Source organism: Panthera onca, chromosome A1 (assembly GCF_046562875.1).
Source record: "Panthera onca isolate mPanOnc1 chromosome A1, mPanOnc1 haplotype 2, whole genome shotgun sequence".
Classification (NCBI taxonomy): Eukaryota; Metazoa; Chordata; class Mammalia; order Carnivora; family Felidae; genus Panthera; species Panthera onca.
The window spans coordinates 88,026,182-88,042,896 of record NC_138339.1 but is presented as its reverse complement, the minus strand read 5'-3'; the positions used below and the strand labels follow the sequence as shown (position 1 = coordinate 88,042,896).

Here is a 16,715-nt window from a genome sequence, read left to right as displayed (position 1 = left end):
AACCCCGTGAACTGCGCTGACATTTCCACACCCTGTTGCTATGTTTGACCTGATTATTCAGATTACTTAAGCAAAACAAAATTGAAAAAAAAAAAAAAGGAGTTACTATTGTGAAACTGGTCTTTTTTTTCGTGACTTACTCAAAATTCCATTTCTCTAAACTTCAAGCCATCCTACTCTTGAAATGTTATTTTTCAAAGTAGTTTCTACTCCAATTAAAAAATTAAAACAGAAAATCTGCCTGAGTGAAAATTATAATTGTGGGAAAGAGACTAAATACTGGCACACCAAGGGGATATACACTTAAGAGAATTTTGTATCTAATGGAGTTAAACTAAGTCAGCTGTTCTCTTTAGCTACAGTGAGTCACAGGAATAACTTTCTGCAAAACTTTAAAGTTCTGAGTTTAACTGCAAGCAGTACGCAGTTTTTATTGTAACAGTTTTCTCCTAATTATTACATGATGTACATTATTTTACAATACTTTCATTTAAGATGCTCTTTTAAAATATATCTTACAATTATGAATTTTTAAGACTTTAGGAAAGTTAGTTAGCTATGGCAGTTTGTCAGGTCCTGTGAAACAAAGCCTTGTCTTTCAGAAAATGTTTACAACCTATGAGAAAAAAATGTATCCCGGGGCTAGAATGTTTATTGGCACCTAGAAGTCTGAAGAGAGAGTCAAGCCTGTGGTTTTTTGAGGGCACTTTATCATCGCCCGCATTCTCAAAGGTTTCTCTGAATGAATAGAACTGGATTACTCAGCCTTCTATTCCACGCCTATTCCTCTCCATTTTCCTTGGCACGACTGAGAGCCAGGCTATTTTTAGTTAGGCAGTGTTCTATTTTTAGACAACTACCAGTTAGAAGACATTTGTTAGGAAAAAATTTAAACACACACACACACACACACACACACACACACACACACAAAGGGAGGAGGGAAAGAAGCTTCCCTTCACATATTGTAAAGCAGCCTTCAACCTGTAACTCCAGGCATTTCAGCTGCTTTCAATCTTGGAAAAATAAAGAAAAATTCAGAGTTCAGGGTTTTAAAAATAAACCTACCCTCTGGCAAACAGACCAAAATACAACAAGCTGTTACTATGTGAAACAGTGACTACAAAAACAAAGAACATTCTCCAATGATTAAACTGCAGAAAAGTTGTAGAACAATTAGGTTATAAGAATGTAACACAGGCATGTAACAATTTTCCAGCCTCTCAGCCAGCTGTATCATGTTTTAGAATTCAGAGAGATGAGGGGAAACCTCATTGTAAAGTTATACCAGGGAGGTGGGATGTAAACCTGAGGTTTCCATTCTTAGCACCAGAGAACCTTTTATCAAACTTAAAGGCAATTATATTCAGTGCATTTTTCTAACATTTGTATTTTCTAGACTTTCTCTAAAAATTATAACCACATGTTTACAGAGAAACCATATATTAAAAAATCCAATGCCAACCAGAAACCAGAATCAAGGCTGCTACATAATATACATATACACATAAATGTGTGTGTATATGTGTGTGTGTATAATCTATGTATCTATGTGTTTATATGTCTATACACCACTACCTTTATTAGTCTTGCTTTTATTTTAAATGGGAATAAATGACTTGCAGATTGGCTTAGCCTATCAACTTTGTTACTTATCATTCAAAGTCATGCTTTCATCTATAACCACTATGAGATGTTTTCAGGTGCTCTCAGTTGCAATTATTTTCTTTTGCCTCAGATATCCCACTGTACTCTAAGTCTTATGGTTTGGACCATTGGGTAGGACTGTCACAGATGTGTCACCAATAACTAGCACAATGTTTGGCACATGGTCTTCATGTTCATCAATATCTGCGGAATGAAACAACAAGTCCTGTGTATGTTTCATTTACATTGGACTATCAGCCCTGGAGAGTGGTGGACACATCATCATTGTCCTACTCATCTTGCACAAAGAGAATATTTCACAAATGCTTGGGGAAAAGAAAACTCAGTGGCTTTTTCAGATCTTAATTTATATAAAATACTATCATTATTTATATAAGAAAAGTATACTTGATATACTTATTAATATAAAATGTTATAGATTTATTTCCAAATTAAGAATTTGCTTCTTCTCTCTCTTTTGTTAAACAACTTTTATTACTTAAACTTTCCCCTTGATGTTGAAAATGAAAACATCTTATATGACTTAACAGTTTACAATAGACTCTGACATCTTTTATAGCCTGTAATCATCACAACAGCCTGTGAGGAAGGCTGGGTCAGGGTGGACAATATCTGACTCAGAGCAGGAACCTGAAGACAAGATGGTTAAATAACTTGCCCCAGGTTAGAGAGCTAGTGTGTGATGTTGCTATAACTAGAACTTAATTTCTCTCCAAATCTGTGGGGCTTTTGAAGTTCTATTTCCTAAATGTAAAAATTTAAAGGTAAACTCTCATGATAATGCTTCAACAACATTCTTTGGGAAAATCACTCTGCAGCTTTGCTCCCCGCCCCCTCCCCCCCAAAATTAATTCAGAACCACTAAATTTAAGGAGATCCCAGTCATGAACCCTGGATGAAGACAGAATTCTCACATTTCCAATGAGGAAAAATCAGAAATTGTGTGCACGTGTGCTCTTTCCTTCCTCGTGGGAACGTCCAGAATTGACCTACCTTGTTTCTGCTTCCCTATGACTCTTCTTTCCTATCCCTTCCTCCATTTTCTCTTCTTCCTTGGGGCAATTCAAGCCTTAGTGTTCCCCCTATCCTCTCCCTTCACTCCACCAAGTCACATTTATTTTAACAAATAGTCTACTCCTGGGAGGAAACACTGACTGAGTGGCTCAGCTTTCCCGCTTTGGTTTCTGTGCCCTGACCCAGACCCTGACACTCCATGAGCATGGAGTAGATGCTCAGGAGCAAAAGATGAAATGGCCGCCTGCATCCCCTCCAGTTGACAAGCCCTTTATTAGGTGTATCCATCAACCGTCCTGCTAGTTACTTCATGAACAAGAGCACTGGATTCACCAGTTTCACTTCCTACATCAGTGCTGCCCAAGAGAACTTTTCTAGGGTGATGGGTATTTCTCTAGTGGTCCCACCAATACGGAATTCACGAGTCACATGTGGCTATCAAGTACTTGCTTGTGGCTAGTGAGACTAAGAGCTCATTTCAATTTTATTTTATTTAACTTAAATTTAAATAGTCACGTAGAGCTAGTGGCTACCTTACTGATTAATGCACATCAATATCATTTCATTCTGAAATCTGCTTCTATTATCCAAAGAGAATTTACATGACAGAAGTGATTGAGTTTGTAATTGTTAGGCTATAGGCACTAAATATATCACTTATTTATAAATGTGTACAGTAACTTTGAAAGGAGTTTGGTGTTTGGAACCACTGAGAGTGCAGTTGATTTTTTACTAGTAGCTCATTTTCAGGGTAACTCTGACCTTAGTTTTTCGTCTCTGAAACAGTTTTCTCAAGGTCATAGAGATGGTATTTGTTTATGATTAAGGAGTCATTTGCATGTAATTTTGAAAAATAAATTATTTAATTCAGAAATTCTAGAATAAGAGATTCTACCATTAATTCATGTATTAGTTTATTTTGTAACCATGCTTTCTTAGATGTGAGGAAAAAACCCCAAATACCAGCTGTACAGTTTACTGTTTACAGTGTTTCTTATCTTAAAACAGTAGCTCTAAATAGTTATCGAGTTTATTTACTAAAACATAAAGATAAGAGATTTAATTGATATGAAGAGGCTTTGAGAATCTAATTAACCTCCCAGCTAGTCATTAACTTTATGACCTTTAGAAATAATTGACAGGAAATTTTTTTCCCCTTATTCAGAAACTTCCATTGGGTGGCTGAATTTCAGGGTAACAGAGAATACGCTAAATGCCATTGAGACATGACTGGATAATATGCAAAGTAGCTATTAGTAAAATGAGATATATTTCCAGTAATATAATCTACCCACCCAATCTGTTGTACACATACGCAGCACTTGCCTAATTCCAGTCCTTTTAGTGATCAAGTCTGGAGTCTTCTCCCAGAATGTCCTATGGATTATTTGACCAGGAAGATAAAGGAGGAAAGCACAGAGCTTCCACTTCTCTGTGCACCCTGGCACACGTGCCTACTCAATCACATCACACGTGCCTGCCGAGTCCACTTTCAGGCTCAGAATCTTCCTCAACACGTGCTACAGGCAGCCACTGCCAACTGACAGGCACTCACAAGGGCAGAGACCAGGTCAGGAGATGCAGTGTTCACCACAGACAGGGTCACTCACCTTACTGAGTAGTCACAGGCCTTTTACATCATGCTTCTGGAAACCTAACACACTTGCTTTCAAGAGTTAGTTTTACCAAATATTACTTTTAAAAAATCTATTTTATGGTATGATTCTAGACCTCAGTTAAGCTATAAAGAATAAGTGTTTAAAAATATACTTCTGGGGTGCCTGGATGGCTCAGTTGGCTAAGCATCTGACACTTGACTTCAGCTCAGGTCATGATTTCATGGTCATGAGACCAAGCCCCGCATCAGGCTCTGCACTGAGCTTGGAGCCTGCTTGGGATTCTCTCTCTCTCTCTCTCTCTCTCTCTCTCTCTCTCTCAATAAACAAATAAATAAATAAACATTTTTAAAAAATGTACTTTCATACTCCATGCTGGGGAAAACAGATGTTTGGAAAGGGAAGTCTGAGTCTTTGCTACTCAAAGTTCAGTCCACAAACTAGCAGCATCAGCAGCACCTGGGAACTGGTCGGAAACGTAGTCTTGGGCTCTGCCCCATACCAGTGAGTCCCAATCAGCCTCTCAGCAAGAGCCCCAGTGACTCAGACTGGACTAGAATCTGAAACCTGGTTCAATTGCCCAAAGAGAATTCACAGGACAGAAATGATGAAGTTTGAGACCCACTGATCCCTCTTGTCACATCCTGGCCAAAGTACCAACAGGTTGCTTCTCTCTTCCCTAGGAAATCAACATATATTGGTTTTTTACTTTCCACCATTACTACAGGTAATATTTCTATGTGGTCTGCTGTGCCTATTTGTTTCTTACACAGCAACAACTTTATTCATCTCAGTTCACTTGAAAGATTCTCACCTTTATTATTATTAGAACATATCTGACTTCAACAAAGAAAACTTGACAAGGTTTAATTTTATTTATACTATAATGATAAGTTCTTTTAATTTATGCATGTATATACACATAAGCATACATGCATAAATATGTGTGTGTGTGTGTGTATATATATATATATATATATATATATATATATATGTAATATTTATTGAATGTCTACAATGTCCCATTCATTGAGATGGCAGTTGGAGTTAGAGCTGTAGATAAAACATCATTATGTCTTTCAGGGAAGAGAAACAGATTTATAATAACTTTTTAAAAATTCAGTGAGGTAAGTGAAATAATAAATATCACTTGATTAAAAGATTTATCATCTTTTATTCTACTCTAGGTAGGACTCTGGAATTGTTCCTAAAACTTCACTTTTGAATATTCCACAGTGCTATTCAGTAACCATTCCTGAGGATGTAAAGATGTTCTACTCTTTGGTATCTAATTTGATACTTTAAAGCCAGATACTTTAAAGCCAAACAGGGGCGCCTGGGTGGCTCAGTCGGTTGAGTGTCCAACTTCGGCTCAGGTCACGATCTCACAGTTCGTGAGTTTGAGCCCCGCGTTGGGCTCTGGGCTGATGGCTCAGAGCCTGGAGCCTGCTTCCGATTCTGTGTCTCCCTCTCTCTCTGCCCCTCCCCCGTTCATGCTCTGTCTCTCTCTGTCCCAAAAATAAATAAACGTTAAAAAAAATTTTGTTTAAAGCCAAACAATACTACTTTTACTGAGTTGTTATCAACGGCTATCAAATGGTTCAAATATGCTGTCCACCACCAAGTTCCATATGCCATGAAATCTGTAAATATCATTAAAAAGTGACTATAATGATCCAGGCTAAATATTTTCCCCCTTTCCCTTTCATATACTGGGGAGAAAAAACAAAAAATGAAGACTGGTTTCTACTAGGTCAAGAACGATCATGCAAAATGATGATGATAAAGTGGTGGTAATTAATAATGACAAAATGGTTACATCAGTGAGAAAAAGGCTGTATTTTGAAACCTCTTGTCTTTTCTACTATTATTAAATAATTTTCTGTCGACTCTGTGTTAGTACTACTGCCTATAAGCCATTAGAGCTGTGTAGTAACAGGTGAGAGGAAATTCCATTTTATTGCCTTGTGCATATAACTTTAGTGCTCTAACATGCACTTTATTTGCTCAACAATGATCTGTTCAATAAATGAGATGTGAAGCATCTTTTCATGTTTACAAAATACATGTAAATTAAGCAAGAGCATTATTTTTAAAAAAGAAACGAATCTTCAAATTTGATATGTAAAAATCCACTGTGGTAGTTATGACAAATATGAATACATTTTTAGGCCCATTTCTTCTTTTAGACTTTGGGGAATAAACGTAAGTGTGATTTATAGGGACTAGTAGAAGTCTTTTAAAGATACGTAAGCAAAAATGAACATTAAAATTAAGCAGAAATTTACTAAACCTTTTTTTCGCAAAATCATTTTTCCCCCTTTTCCTTGGAAGCCTCAACACTGAAAGTTTAAATCTGTCTGGAATATACTAATTCTTTCTTCATTTTTCAGTATTATCTATTGAAAAGCAATTATATACTTGGTTTAACAGAGGACTGGGCAGAGTTACTGAGCTAATCACAGTAAGAACTATTTTAATTATATTTTATAGTAACCTAAGAAGAATTTTTAATGTACTTCAAGAATATTATTTTTCTGAGCTCCTTCATAAAGAAAAACCCTGCTTTTCTGAAGAAATGAAATTACTAATTATAAAGTTAAATACTGGCTCGTGTTGCTTCAAGTAATTTTAAAATAGTAACAAGAAATATCTACCCCCTTTCCGTTCACAAGCTTTGCACTTAAAAAAAAAAAAAAAAAACAACAAAAAAACCCCAGCACACATTGCCTAGCTCTCTGTCAGTCTGGACAACTTGCAAGTGCTTTCTGACTAGGTAGTAAGTTTACTGATCGACTCTGTGGTTATTGGTTTAGGGGTAAAATATGTTTTTAGTTTTAGGCTGAATGTTTAGTTCTCAATTGGTGTCTCTCATAGTGAACATTTATGCTCTGGATTCTAAAATCCACGGTTCCATGGTTCTTTACTTTTGAAATGCACTCCTCAGATTTTATATTGAAAAACTAATCTTGGTGTGAATTTGAGAACACAGTTAGATTAAATGCCTCCTTTTCACATTTCAACCTAGACCAGCGCTGTTGCATGGAATTTTCCGTGATGATCACTGCATTTTACATCTTCCGTGTCCCATTCAGCAGTCACTAGTTGCATGTGGCTACTGAGTCCTTGAAATGTGGCTAGTGCCAATGGGGGAGCGAACTGGACATCTCACCTAATTTTAATTCATTTAAATGTGAATAGTCATGGGGGGCCGAGGGGACTCAGTTGGTTAAGTGTCTGACTCCTAATTTCAGCTCAGGTCATGATCTCACGGTTCATGAGATTGAGCCCCATGTCAGGCTCTGTGCTGACAGCATGGAGCCTGCTTGAGATTCTCTCTCTCTTTATTCCTCTGCCCCTTCCCTGCTCATGTGTTCTCTCTCAAAAAAAAAAAAAAAAAAATTAAAAAATGTGAATAGTCATATGTGGCCAGTGGTTACTGTATTAACACAGATTTGGATTATTTTAGTTTCTTGATTGTGCTTTGAGAAAATTAACCAAATTTTAATGGACTGTTTCATTGGAGCTATAAAAACATTTTTTAATACTTTAAGTGAGTAACATTATGCTGCATGATAATCACTGGTACATATCCTGTTATAATTGTTTCCCCCTGTTTATTTATTCTACAAATATATTCTGAGGGCCAAATATTCTGTAGGTAAACAACAGAGATAGGATAGTTCTGGTAAACAACATATGCATAGTCCCTTCCTTCCAGGAGTTTAAAACCCAGTGTGCAACAGGTAATTGGATAACATGGTGCTTTGATGGAGAAAATACAATTCTAACTCTAATACAGAAAAAACACAAGGATAGCTTTCCAAAAGTATAAATTGGGACCTGACCTGAATGAAGGATAAATAAAGGCCAAGAAAAGGCCTAGTAAGGAGTGTTAAAGACAAAACAAATCAGGTTTGGAAAAGCTGAGGAATATAAACATGTTTTGGTGGCTCGAATACTAGATGGCAGCGGTGGGGGAGGGAAACAGCAAAGGGGATTGGCTGGAGAGGAACATATAAACAGGGCCAGAACATGTATAGCCTTGTGAGCAATCTTAAAAACCAATAGTCCTTGAGGGCCTGGTTTATGTTTGTATCTCTGGGCATTCCAAAGCACATACAAAAATTCAACCAATCTTTAATCAGTGAATGCATGAAAAAATAAAAATACAACAAATGACCAAACAAATAAGAGAATGTGCTTTTATTCTTATGAAAAGTACCTATGATGTATATTAAGGAATATACTTGTTATGATGAGCACTGGGTGTTATATGTGAGTCACTAAATTCTATTCCTGAAACTAATATTACACTATACGTTAACTAACTGGAATGTTAATTAACTAATTAAATTCATTTATGTATTTATTTTTTAACTAACTGGAATTTAAATAAAGACTTGAAACAAACAAAAAGAAGCCTATGGAAAGAGCCACATGCTACCTCATTGCAAAAAATTAAAAAAAAATAATAAAAAGGAAAAAGTACGCCTGTATAATAGATACCTACAGGTATGCATAAAAATAACTTCATATATCTATATTTTATAATAAAAATTGGAACCTATTTAATTAGACATCATGAAAGCTCAGGTAAAATAAACATATTTTCATATTTTATGTCTATTCCCGAATTTGATCATACAGTTTGTAAAAAGTCCATTTCTTCCATTTGCTGCATTTGTTTTTCAACAAAAATTACACTCATGAAGTTCTACCATACTATGTAAAGGTAGTTAGTTTATTGATAACCTCCAGGAGCACTGCGAAACAATAAAGTTTATAACCTATTAACATCTTTCCAGTCCTAATTCAGCCCTTAATTACTACTGCTAAAGGAAACATTTTTGTGAAACAACTGTTCTTAGAAGTCTTTAAATCCAAACAAGATTCAGATAACAGAAAATAAAATTTTATGTAAATATTATCTCTAACTTTACTCTCTTTCTCTCTCTTACACACGCACACACACACACGTGCACACACGCACACACACACACACACACACACACACACTATCTTGCCCATTTGTACATCTAAAAAACAAACCAGTAATGCTCCACTGAGTCAGTTGTGAATCAAATATTTCTTCTGCGGGAGTTAGGTCCACCTTTTTGATTTCCTAGGGAGCAGCAGAGGACGCCATGTTCCATTCCCCTTCCACACTTAGTCACTTGACTATTGTCCCAGACTGGATGAGCAGCTCAAGAGAATCACTGAATCGCTGAAGGGTGACACATTCCCTCCTGGCCAGGTGCTAAGTGACACTCTCATATGGGTTTTGTGGTTAGAAAACATGTGTTGGATACGGAGGTAACCTGTCTGGGACTTCCGTCACTCCAAAGGCCACCTGAAATGGTCTGGTGATCACTGACCTGTTTGAATGAGTTTTGTTAAACTGTTTAGCTTATGTTTTCCTTTCAGTAGCTTGTATTACGTTAATGAGGTTATTATTCCCCTGCCCTCCAACTGTTCCCACACTGATTTTTCTATATGTTCTACATCCTTAACAAGAATGCCTGTCTTCTGCTGTTTCAGAATCCCTTGTACAGTGCTGACTGTAAGCTGACATGTGCTAAATTATTGCTAACAGAAAGACAGCCTGTAAGCATGTCCTGTGGGACTTGAATTCTTCAGGTCATCTTGAAGTGCTCAACACCACATCTTCTTCCAGGAATAGAGCCCAACATCAACTGGGAGGGGAGGAAAGCAGCTAAGAGAACCAGAAGTGGAGGAGCTAAGACAGTTGGAAGAGATGAAACGGACAGTTCTTTAATATCATCAGAATCCCTGCTGAATTTCAATGACCTCATAAACTACTATTTTGAGTAAATGTCCAGTATACTTGTCACATAGTTAAATAAAACGCACTTTCTTCAAAGGAAGCACTTTTAATACAGTAACTGGTTTTGTTGTTTTAAACCAATGGATTAAAAATTTAACACATTTACTAAATCTGGCATATTTATATATTGTATCTAAACAGATATTCAAGCTGCATTATAATATAACAATTAAAAAAACCTATCTCAGTCTGTCTATTAAGTCTTTGTAAGTCTTTGTGCCATTGTAACTGTAGGGCTAATTATCAAGCAAAGACATGATAATTACACAGAGCTTTTTTGCTAAAAGAAGGAATCTTTTACAGCACCCACGCACTGCACAATTTCCTATGACCCTGTAACACTACTCTGGTATGGCCTCAAATTTATATTTTGGTCTAAATGCTGGGAATCATATTATTTCTCTCTCAGTGCCAATCTTTTTTTCTTGTGAGTAAACCGTTTTTGGAGGGTTAAGGGAGAGAGGTAATAGTCCAAATGGGAAATATAAAACTAATGACCCTTCATGAAACATATTATGCTCCTCATTAAACTTACTCAGTTAAATGTATTCCATTAAATTAAAATAAATAGGATTTAAAATTTTACCCAGAAGTAGTAAACTACCTTAACTCCCAACTTTGTGTTAGATTCATTCTTAGAATGGATTCCTCAAGTCCCTGATGTATCCCAGGTTCTTAACTTCCAACACAATTTATGTCTTAGTGCTGCAGAGGTTTTCAAACTTAGTGCGTATAAGAATTACTTGTGAAACCAGTTATAAATGCAGCTCTCCATCCAGATTCCTTCTTCTCCACCAAGTATTTCAAGCATAGTGATTTCAATGAGCTACACTTTCAAAAATATTCTATCTGGGGGTAATGTCAATTTTATCAAGCTTAGGGATCCCACTTTACTTCTTCTTCCATTATCTGTTATTACTAAACTGGAAAAGCCAAACAGGTGAAGAATGTGTGATTCAGGTAGTTGAGCAGGACTGACTTATATTCTCTTCATTCAAAGAATCAAGCCTTCCCTAGTTTTGGTCTAGGAGCCCCAGAATGCCTTTTCGAGAGATTCAGAGCTTTAATTTACTGATATTAAATGCAAGATAATGGAGCTGCTGCTTCACTCTCTTTTAAAAGTATTGCTTTCTTTTTTAAGTTTATTTATTTTTGAGGTGGGGGGGGGGAGGAGTAGAGGGGGAGGGAGAGTGAGAATCCCAAGCAGGCTCTGTGCCATCAGCATGGAGCCCAATATGGGGCTACAGCTCCTGAACTGTGAGATCATGACCCGAGCCAAAATCAAGAGTCGAATGCTTAATGGACTGAGCCACCCATGTGCCCCTAAAAGTATTGCTTTTAAAAGAACTGTGCTACAAAGGACTTTGAAATTCAATGCCTTCATTTTTAAGATGAGAAAACTTTAGAGAAATAGCTAACTTGTCACATAGCAAGATTGTGCATGACAAGCATTCAAATGCAAGCCCTCTGACTTCCAACCCAGTGCACTGCTCATGGCCTTTAACGATCTCTGGCTCATGGGGCGCCTGGGTGGCTCAGTCAGTTAGGCATCTGACTTCTGCTCAGATCATGATTTTGCAGTTCACGAGTTCAAGTTCCGTGACAGGTTCTGTGCTGATAGCTCAGTCTGGAGCCTGCTTCAGAGTCCGTGTCTCCCTCTCTCTCTATTGTCCTAGACTCTCTCCCCTTCTCGTGCTGTGTCTCTCTATCTTTCTCAAAAATAAATAAACATTAAAAAAAAGTCTGGCTCAGATACCCATCTGTCCAAGAATATGAAAGTCTCAAGAATGTGAAGTTCTCAGTCACCATCAAATCGTCCTGACTAATGCTCTCAGAAGATGAATTTTTTAGATTTTTAAACTCCCTTAAGAAAGCAAATTTTAAAAGTCAACAAAATTTTCAACTACTTTACTATATTTCTACTGCATTTCACAGCATGTTAAGGACTGGAGCAGTTTAGATCTCGACAAATTCCAACTCAACTCTGTGTTACCCTGAAATGTCTGTTGTGATGGTTTTGGTAATGAGATGAGTCTTGAGTATAGAGTTGTTTTGTGTTTGGGACTTATGTTAAGTGTGTGTGAACACACATGCACACACACATACAAAGCACCTATGAGATTTGACAGTCAACTAGTTCTGTCCATATTAATGTTTGTTTATGTATTTTCACAGTTACATGTACACATGGATAAAATACTATCCGAAATAACAGTAGGTAAGTTTTATAAATAACCTTAAATTTCAGAATCAAGGCAAGCACACAATTAAAATCATGTCAATGAGAAACCAAAGTGATGTTCAGTAAAGCAAATGTGCAAGTATTTTAAACATATACCACATGAAGTCTACTTATTCACTTTTGCTTCTCTGAAATTATTTGCTTAACCTATTAGGCAAAACACTAAAAAAATTGATGAGCTCAACACTTTTAAAAAACTCCCAATAAAGGCAAAGAAACAAGAATCAGTTTCAGGAATTATAACAGGTAAAGAGAAGATGGAAGTGAGAGGTTGATTAATTTGGTCAAGATTAGTGCTAGATTTTTTTTTTATAATATAAAACGGTCCAAGTAATGGCAAGAATAACTTGTCCTCTGGCAAACTGACTCTGAATACATACTTTTGTAACACTTATTAATTTTCTCTTAATTCTGGAAAAGCAATCACAGTCTAAGAAACCATGGGGAGACAGGTGAGAAAAACAGACAGATGGGGACAGTCTTCATTATACGTCCTTTTTGGTTTAGTATTCAGTGCTTATGAAGGGTACTCTAAGGCGATTTAAATAGGATTCAAGCAAGAAGTGTTTAAAACTGTATGGCAATGCTACTTATGCTAATGAATCAAAAACATAAACAACATTTTTGAGTTTTAATGTGATGCTTATTTACTTTTGGCACAATAAAACGTTTTAAATCTGACTTTGCTAAAACACCATGCTAACATTTAGAAATTCATTTCATCAGATTTCTGATTCCCTGTACATGAACAATGCTACACTAAATCATATAATTGGGGGAAAACATTTCTAGCATAATAACTGTCTTTACTTTTGCAGTAAGAATGCATTAGGAAGAATGAATTAGAAAGAAGAGACAAAGTTAAAAATTGAAGTGTAAGGCTGGGGTGAGATCACTTTTTTCTTTGGACTGTGTTGTAAAACTAGTCTATATCTGAAAGAAATTATCAAAAGTATTCTAAAGCCCTCTGTTGGCCACAGTTCCCAAGTCTGGGACAGGACAATTTCTTTGTCCCCACACGGCCGTGGGCAATGATGACTTATGGAGGATGAGGTCAATACACTGACACTGGTGCCTGATTTCTAGAAGGGAGCAGGTTTACATTGTCCCTATCACCTGTCATTCTAACTTCCGTTTTGTGGGGATAGAAAGGGTGGGGTAATGTTGGGATGATAACCACGGGGACATCTGTGGAGATACAAACAACTTAGGAAAAGGAAGGGGTGTGCGCGCGAGGTTCAAGGACCACGCGGCTCCGCCATTATTATTGGTTCGTCAACCACGCATGCGCTCTCACCTCCACGATGTCAGAGTTTGTCCGGCTCTCGTGCGGCTCGTTGTACTCCGTGTACTTGAGCAGCACCTTGTCCATGTCGGTGCTGGCATACTGGAACAGCTTGTTGGTGCTGTTGAAGATGATCAGCGCGATCTCACAGTCACAGAGCACGCTCAGCTCGTACGCCTTCTTCATCAACCCAAATTTCCTCTTTGTAAATGTCACCTGGAAAATAGAAAGCAGGCAGGGAATTTTTTTTTTTTTTTTTTTTTTTTTTTGGAAAAGAAAACACATAGGTTTTTTTTTTTTTTGTTTCTTTTCTTTCTTTCTTTTTTTTTTTTTTTTAACAGTCTTCTTTTCCTTTGTGAAACAAAGTGTGTCATTGTCAGAGCCCTTGGGCACTAACACATTTGGAAAGAAAGCAAATAAATCTAAAACTAATTTCTGCTTAGAATTTGAAAAGTGTGATTTCTAGCTTGTTGCTGAATGTGAAACTGTAAATGCCAGATTTAATGTAGGGGATTTTAATGAAAGTGACCAGAGAACTGTTCATGTTTTTTGGAGCAATTTAAGATTTAAGAAAATTAATTTCAGCATGGTTAACATCATTCCCAATTATAAGTCTGGAGGTTATTTTTGACCACTTAAAGACTGAACATAGCATTTTAGATGTGTGTTGAGAAAGTCTTTGTGTGTGTGTGTTCAAAAATTCTTAAAATTGTTTAGTTTCTTGCCATTTAATTGAAAACATTCAAAGGGATAGGACTATGCTTTCAGACAGTATTGTATTCTGTTTTCTAGAACTACAGCAGAAAGTTGGGAAGTATGTTAGCCATAATACTGTTAGGGGTCTGTTTTCAATCTTTTGTGTATCTTTCTTCCTCTCTCAGGCCAGAAACTGTATTGTTATCTTTGCCTTTTTCTTCTTTTAATCTAATCTATTACCAAGTCCCACAATTCCTTCCCTTGAAATGTTTCTCAGGTTCACACTTTCTTGTCTATTTCCCAGGCGGCTCTATCATTCCTGTCCTTATCGGTTTCCTGTCCTAGATGATCTCCCTGTCTGAAATCATTCCCTCCTCAATTCATCCCCAGTCTTCAAAACCCCACTCTTTACACTGCCTTTCTCTCCTGATGTGCCCTCTGCAACAGCTCCCTTTCTCTGACTTCGAATTATTTCCTACCTGGCAGGGCTACCAAACGTAAATAAAAATTTCAGTATTCCCAATTTCATTCCTCTCTTGATTACACTCCAGTCCGCCCACCAAAAACCATGGACATTCTTCACTGTAAGACTTTATATGGTCCAGCATTTCCCAGCAAGTCTTCTGTGGAGTATCATTTCTACAAAATACCCCATAAGATACCCCATAAGACAAAACGTTTAGCGGCCCAATGCATTTGGGAAATGAAGCACACTGAAAAATTAAAGGCTGAAAATGTCTTTTAAACTATTTAATCTGCTGCCCAAACCTATTGCTGACAGAATGTTTGTTTCTCTGCTTATTTATTTATTTATTTATTTATTTATTTACAGGGGCACTTATTATCATTTTTTAAAGCTAGGTTTTTGAGGCATATGCTCCAGGAAATGCTGACTAAATCAACTTAGCTTATTTTTATTTATTTTTCTTGTATGCATTGATGTATGTATGCATTTATGTATGCTCCATGCTTAGCGTGGAGCCCAACATAGTGCTGGAACTCATGGCCCTGAGATCAAGGCCTGAGCTAAGATGGAGATTCAAACACTGAATTGACTCACCCAGGTGTACCTAATTCAGCTGATTTTTAAAGGGACTATTTAAGTTTTTTTCTTGCTTTCTAATCCAACCCATCTTGCAGAGGCCAGCTCAGTTCTATCTAATACCTATTTGTGCGTACTTCCCAAATTTAGATTCCCAATCCTCCTTTTTTTTTTTTTCCATCTGCAAACACCCAGTGGATCTCCTCCAGTCCTATGTCTATCTGAACGTCACAGTAATCTCTAAAACCTCCAAAGCTTAAGCACATTATCTTCATCCTCGAATCTGCTCCCCGTTTTGGACTGGCCATCTCACAATAAACTCAATCACCCAAACTAGAGACCTCAGAGTGAACTTTGAATCCTGCTCCATCCCACACACCTAAATAAATGTGTTGACAGGAACTGTGGGTGAGCAGACAGAAAACCTGACCTCCTGGTCTCCTCAGTCCTCCACACTTTGTTAATACTGTTTTACCTATTACCCTTTATATTTTCCTTAATAGCATTTATCACATTTTATAATTTGTTTATTTTTGTGTGTGATCATTTATTTAATGTCTGTCTCCTTCTCTACAGTGCATGTTCCACAAGGCCATATGCCATTTGTATTTGTTCACTGTTGAATGCCCAGTGCTTGGAACAGCAGACACGTATGGGCTCATGGCAAAAATCTACAGTATAAAACTCAAACAAGGAAAACTTTATGTGAAGTTTTTAGAAATATCAAATTGATGGATGCTATCTAAAATTATGTGATAGCTTTTCCCATGAAATATTTTTGGCAACTCATAAGCAGAATTTTAAAAAAAATCTATACTTAATGATTATATTGTTTTTATCACATTTGCATTAAAGGCAGCATGGTAGAAAGGGAAGAACATGGGGCTTGGATTCAGAAGACCCCGGATTTGAATGTGGAACTTGCTATTTACTAGTCATGAGAAATTCTCTTAATTTTTTTCAGTTGAATTTTTCTCTGAGTTTGATTTTTCATCTGCAAAACGGAGAGAATGCCTACTCTTAAGAGTTGCTGTGAGGACTGTATAAAATAAACACATGTATAGTATTAAGCACAGTACTTAACACTGAAGCTCAAAAAAACTACTTCTCATTCCTCACTTGGTTGATTTACACAAGAAGAAGAGCTTACGAAGTATGTCTATGTTGGTGACTAGAAGAGTCTACTGATTAAGGCTATTTGAAGATCTTATTATTCCTAATACAAAGATAAAGCTGAACTATGGAATCCGTACTGATCTTTCTTTGGAAAATATGGTTATTTATCAGCCCACATCAGCTAGTCA

At 36.8% G+C, this 16,715-nt stretch overlaps 1 protein-coding gene across 17 annotated transcripts in view; it reads right to left on the bottom strand.

The window, feature by feature from the left end:
* MEF2C (myocyte enhancer factor 2C) overlaps window positions 1-16,715 on the bottom strand; it is a 151,964-nt gene that overhangs the window by 62,638 nt on the left and 72,611 nt on the right. For all 17 annotated transcript variants that reach the window (XM_078448237.2, XM_078448241.2, XM_060635397.3 and 14 more), the window contains one exon: window positions 13,686-13,889. In XM_078448237.2, the coding sequence (XP_078304363.1) occupies window positions 13,686-13,889 (204 nt within the window). The remainder of the gene's footprint in view (window positions 1-13,685; window positions 13,890-16,715) is intronic.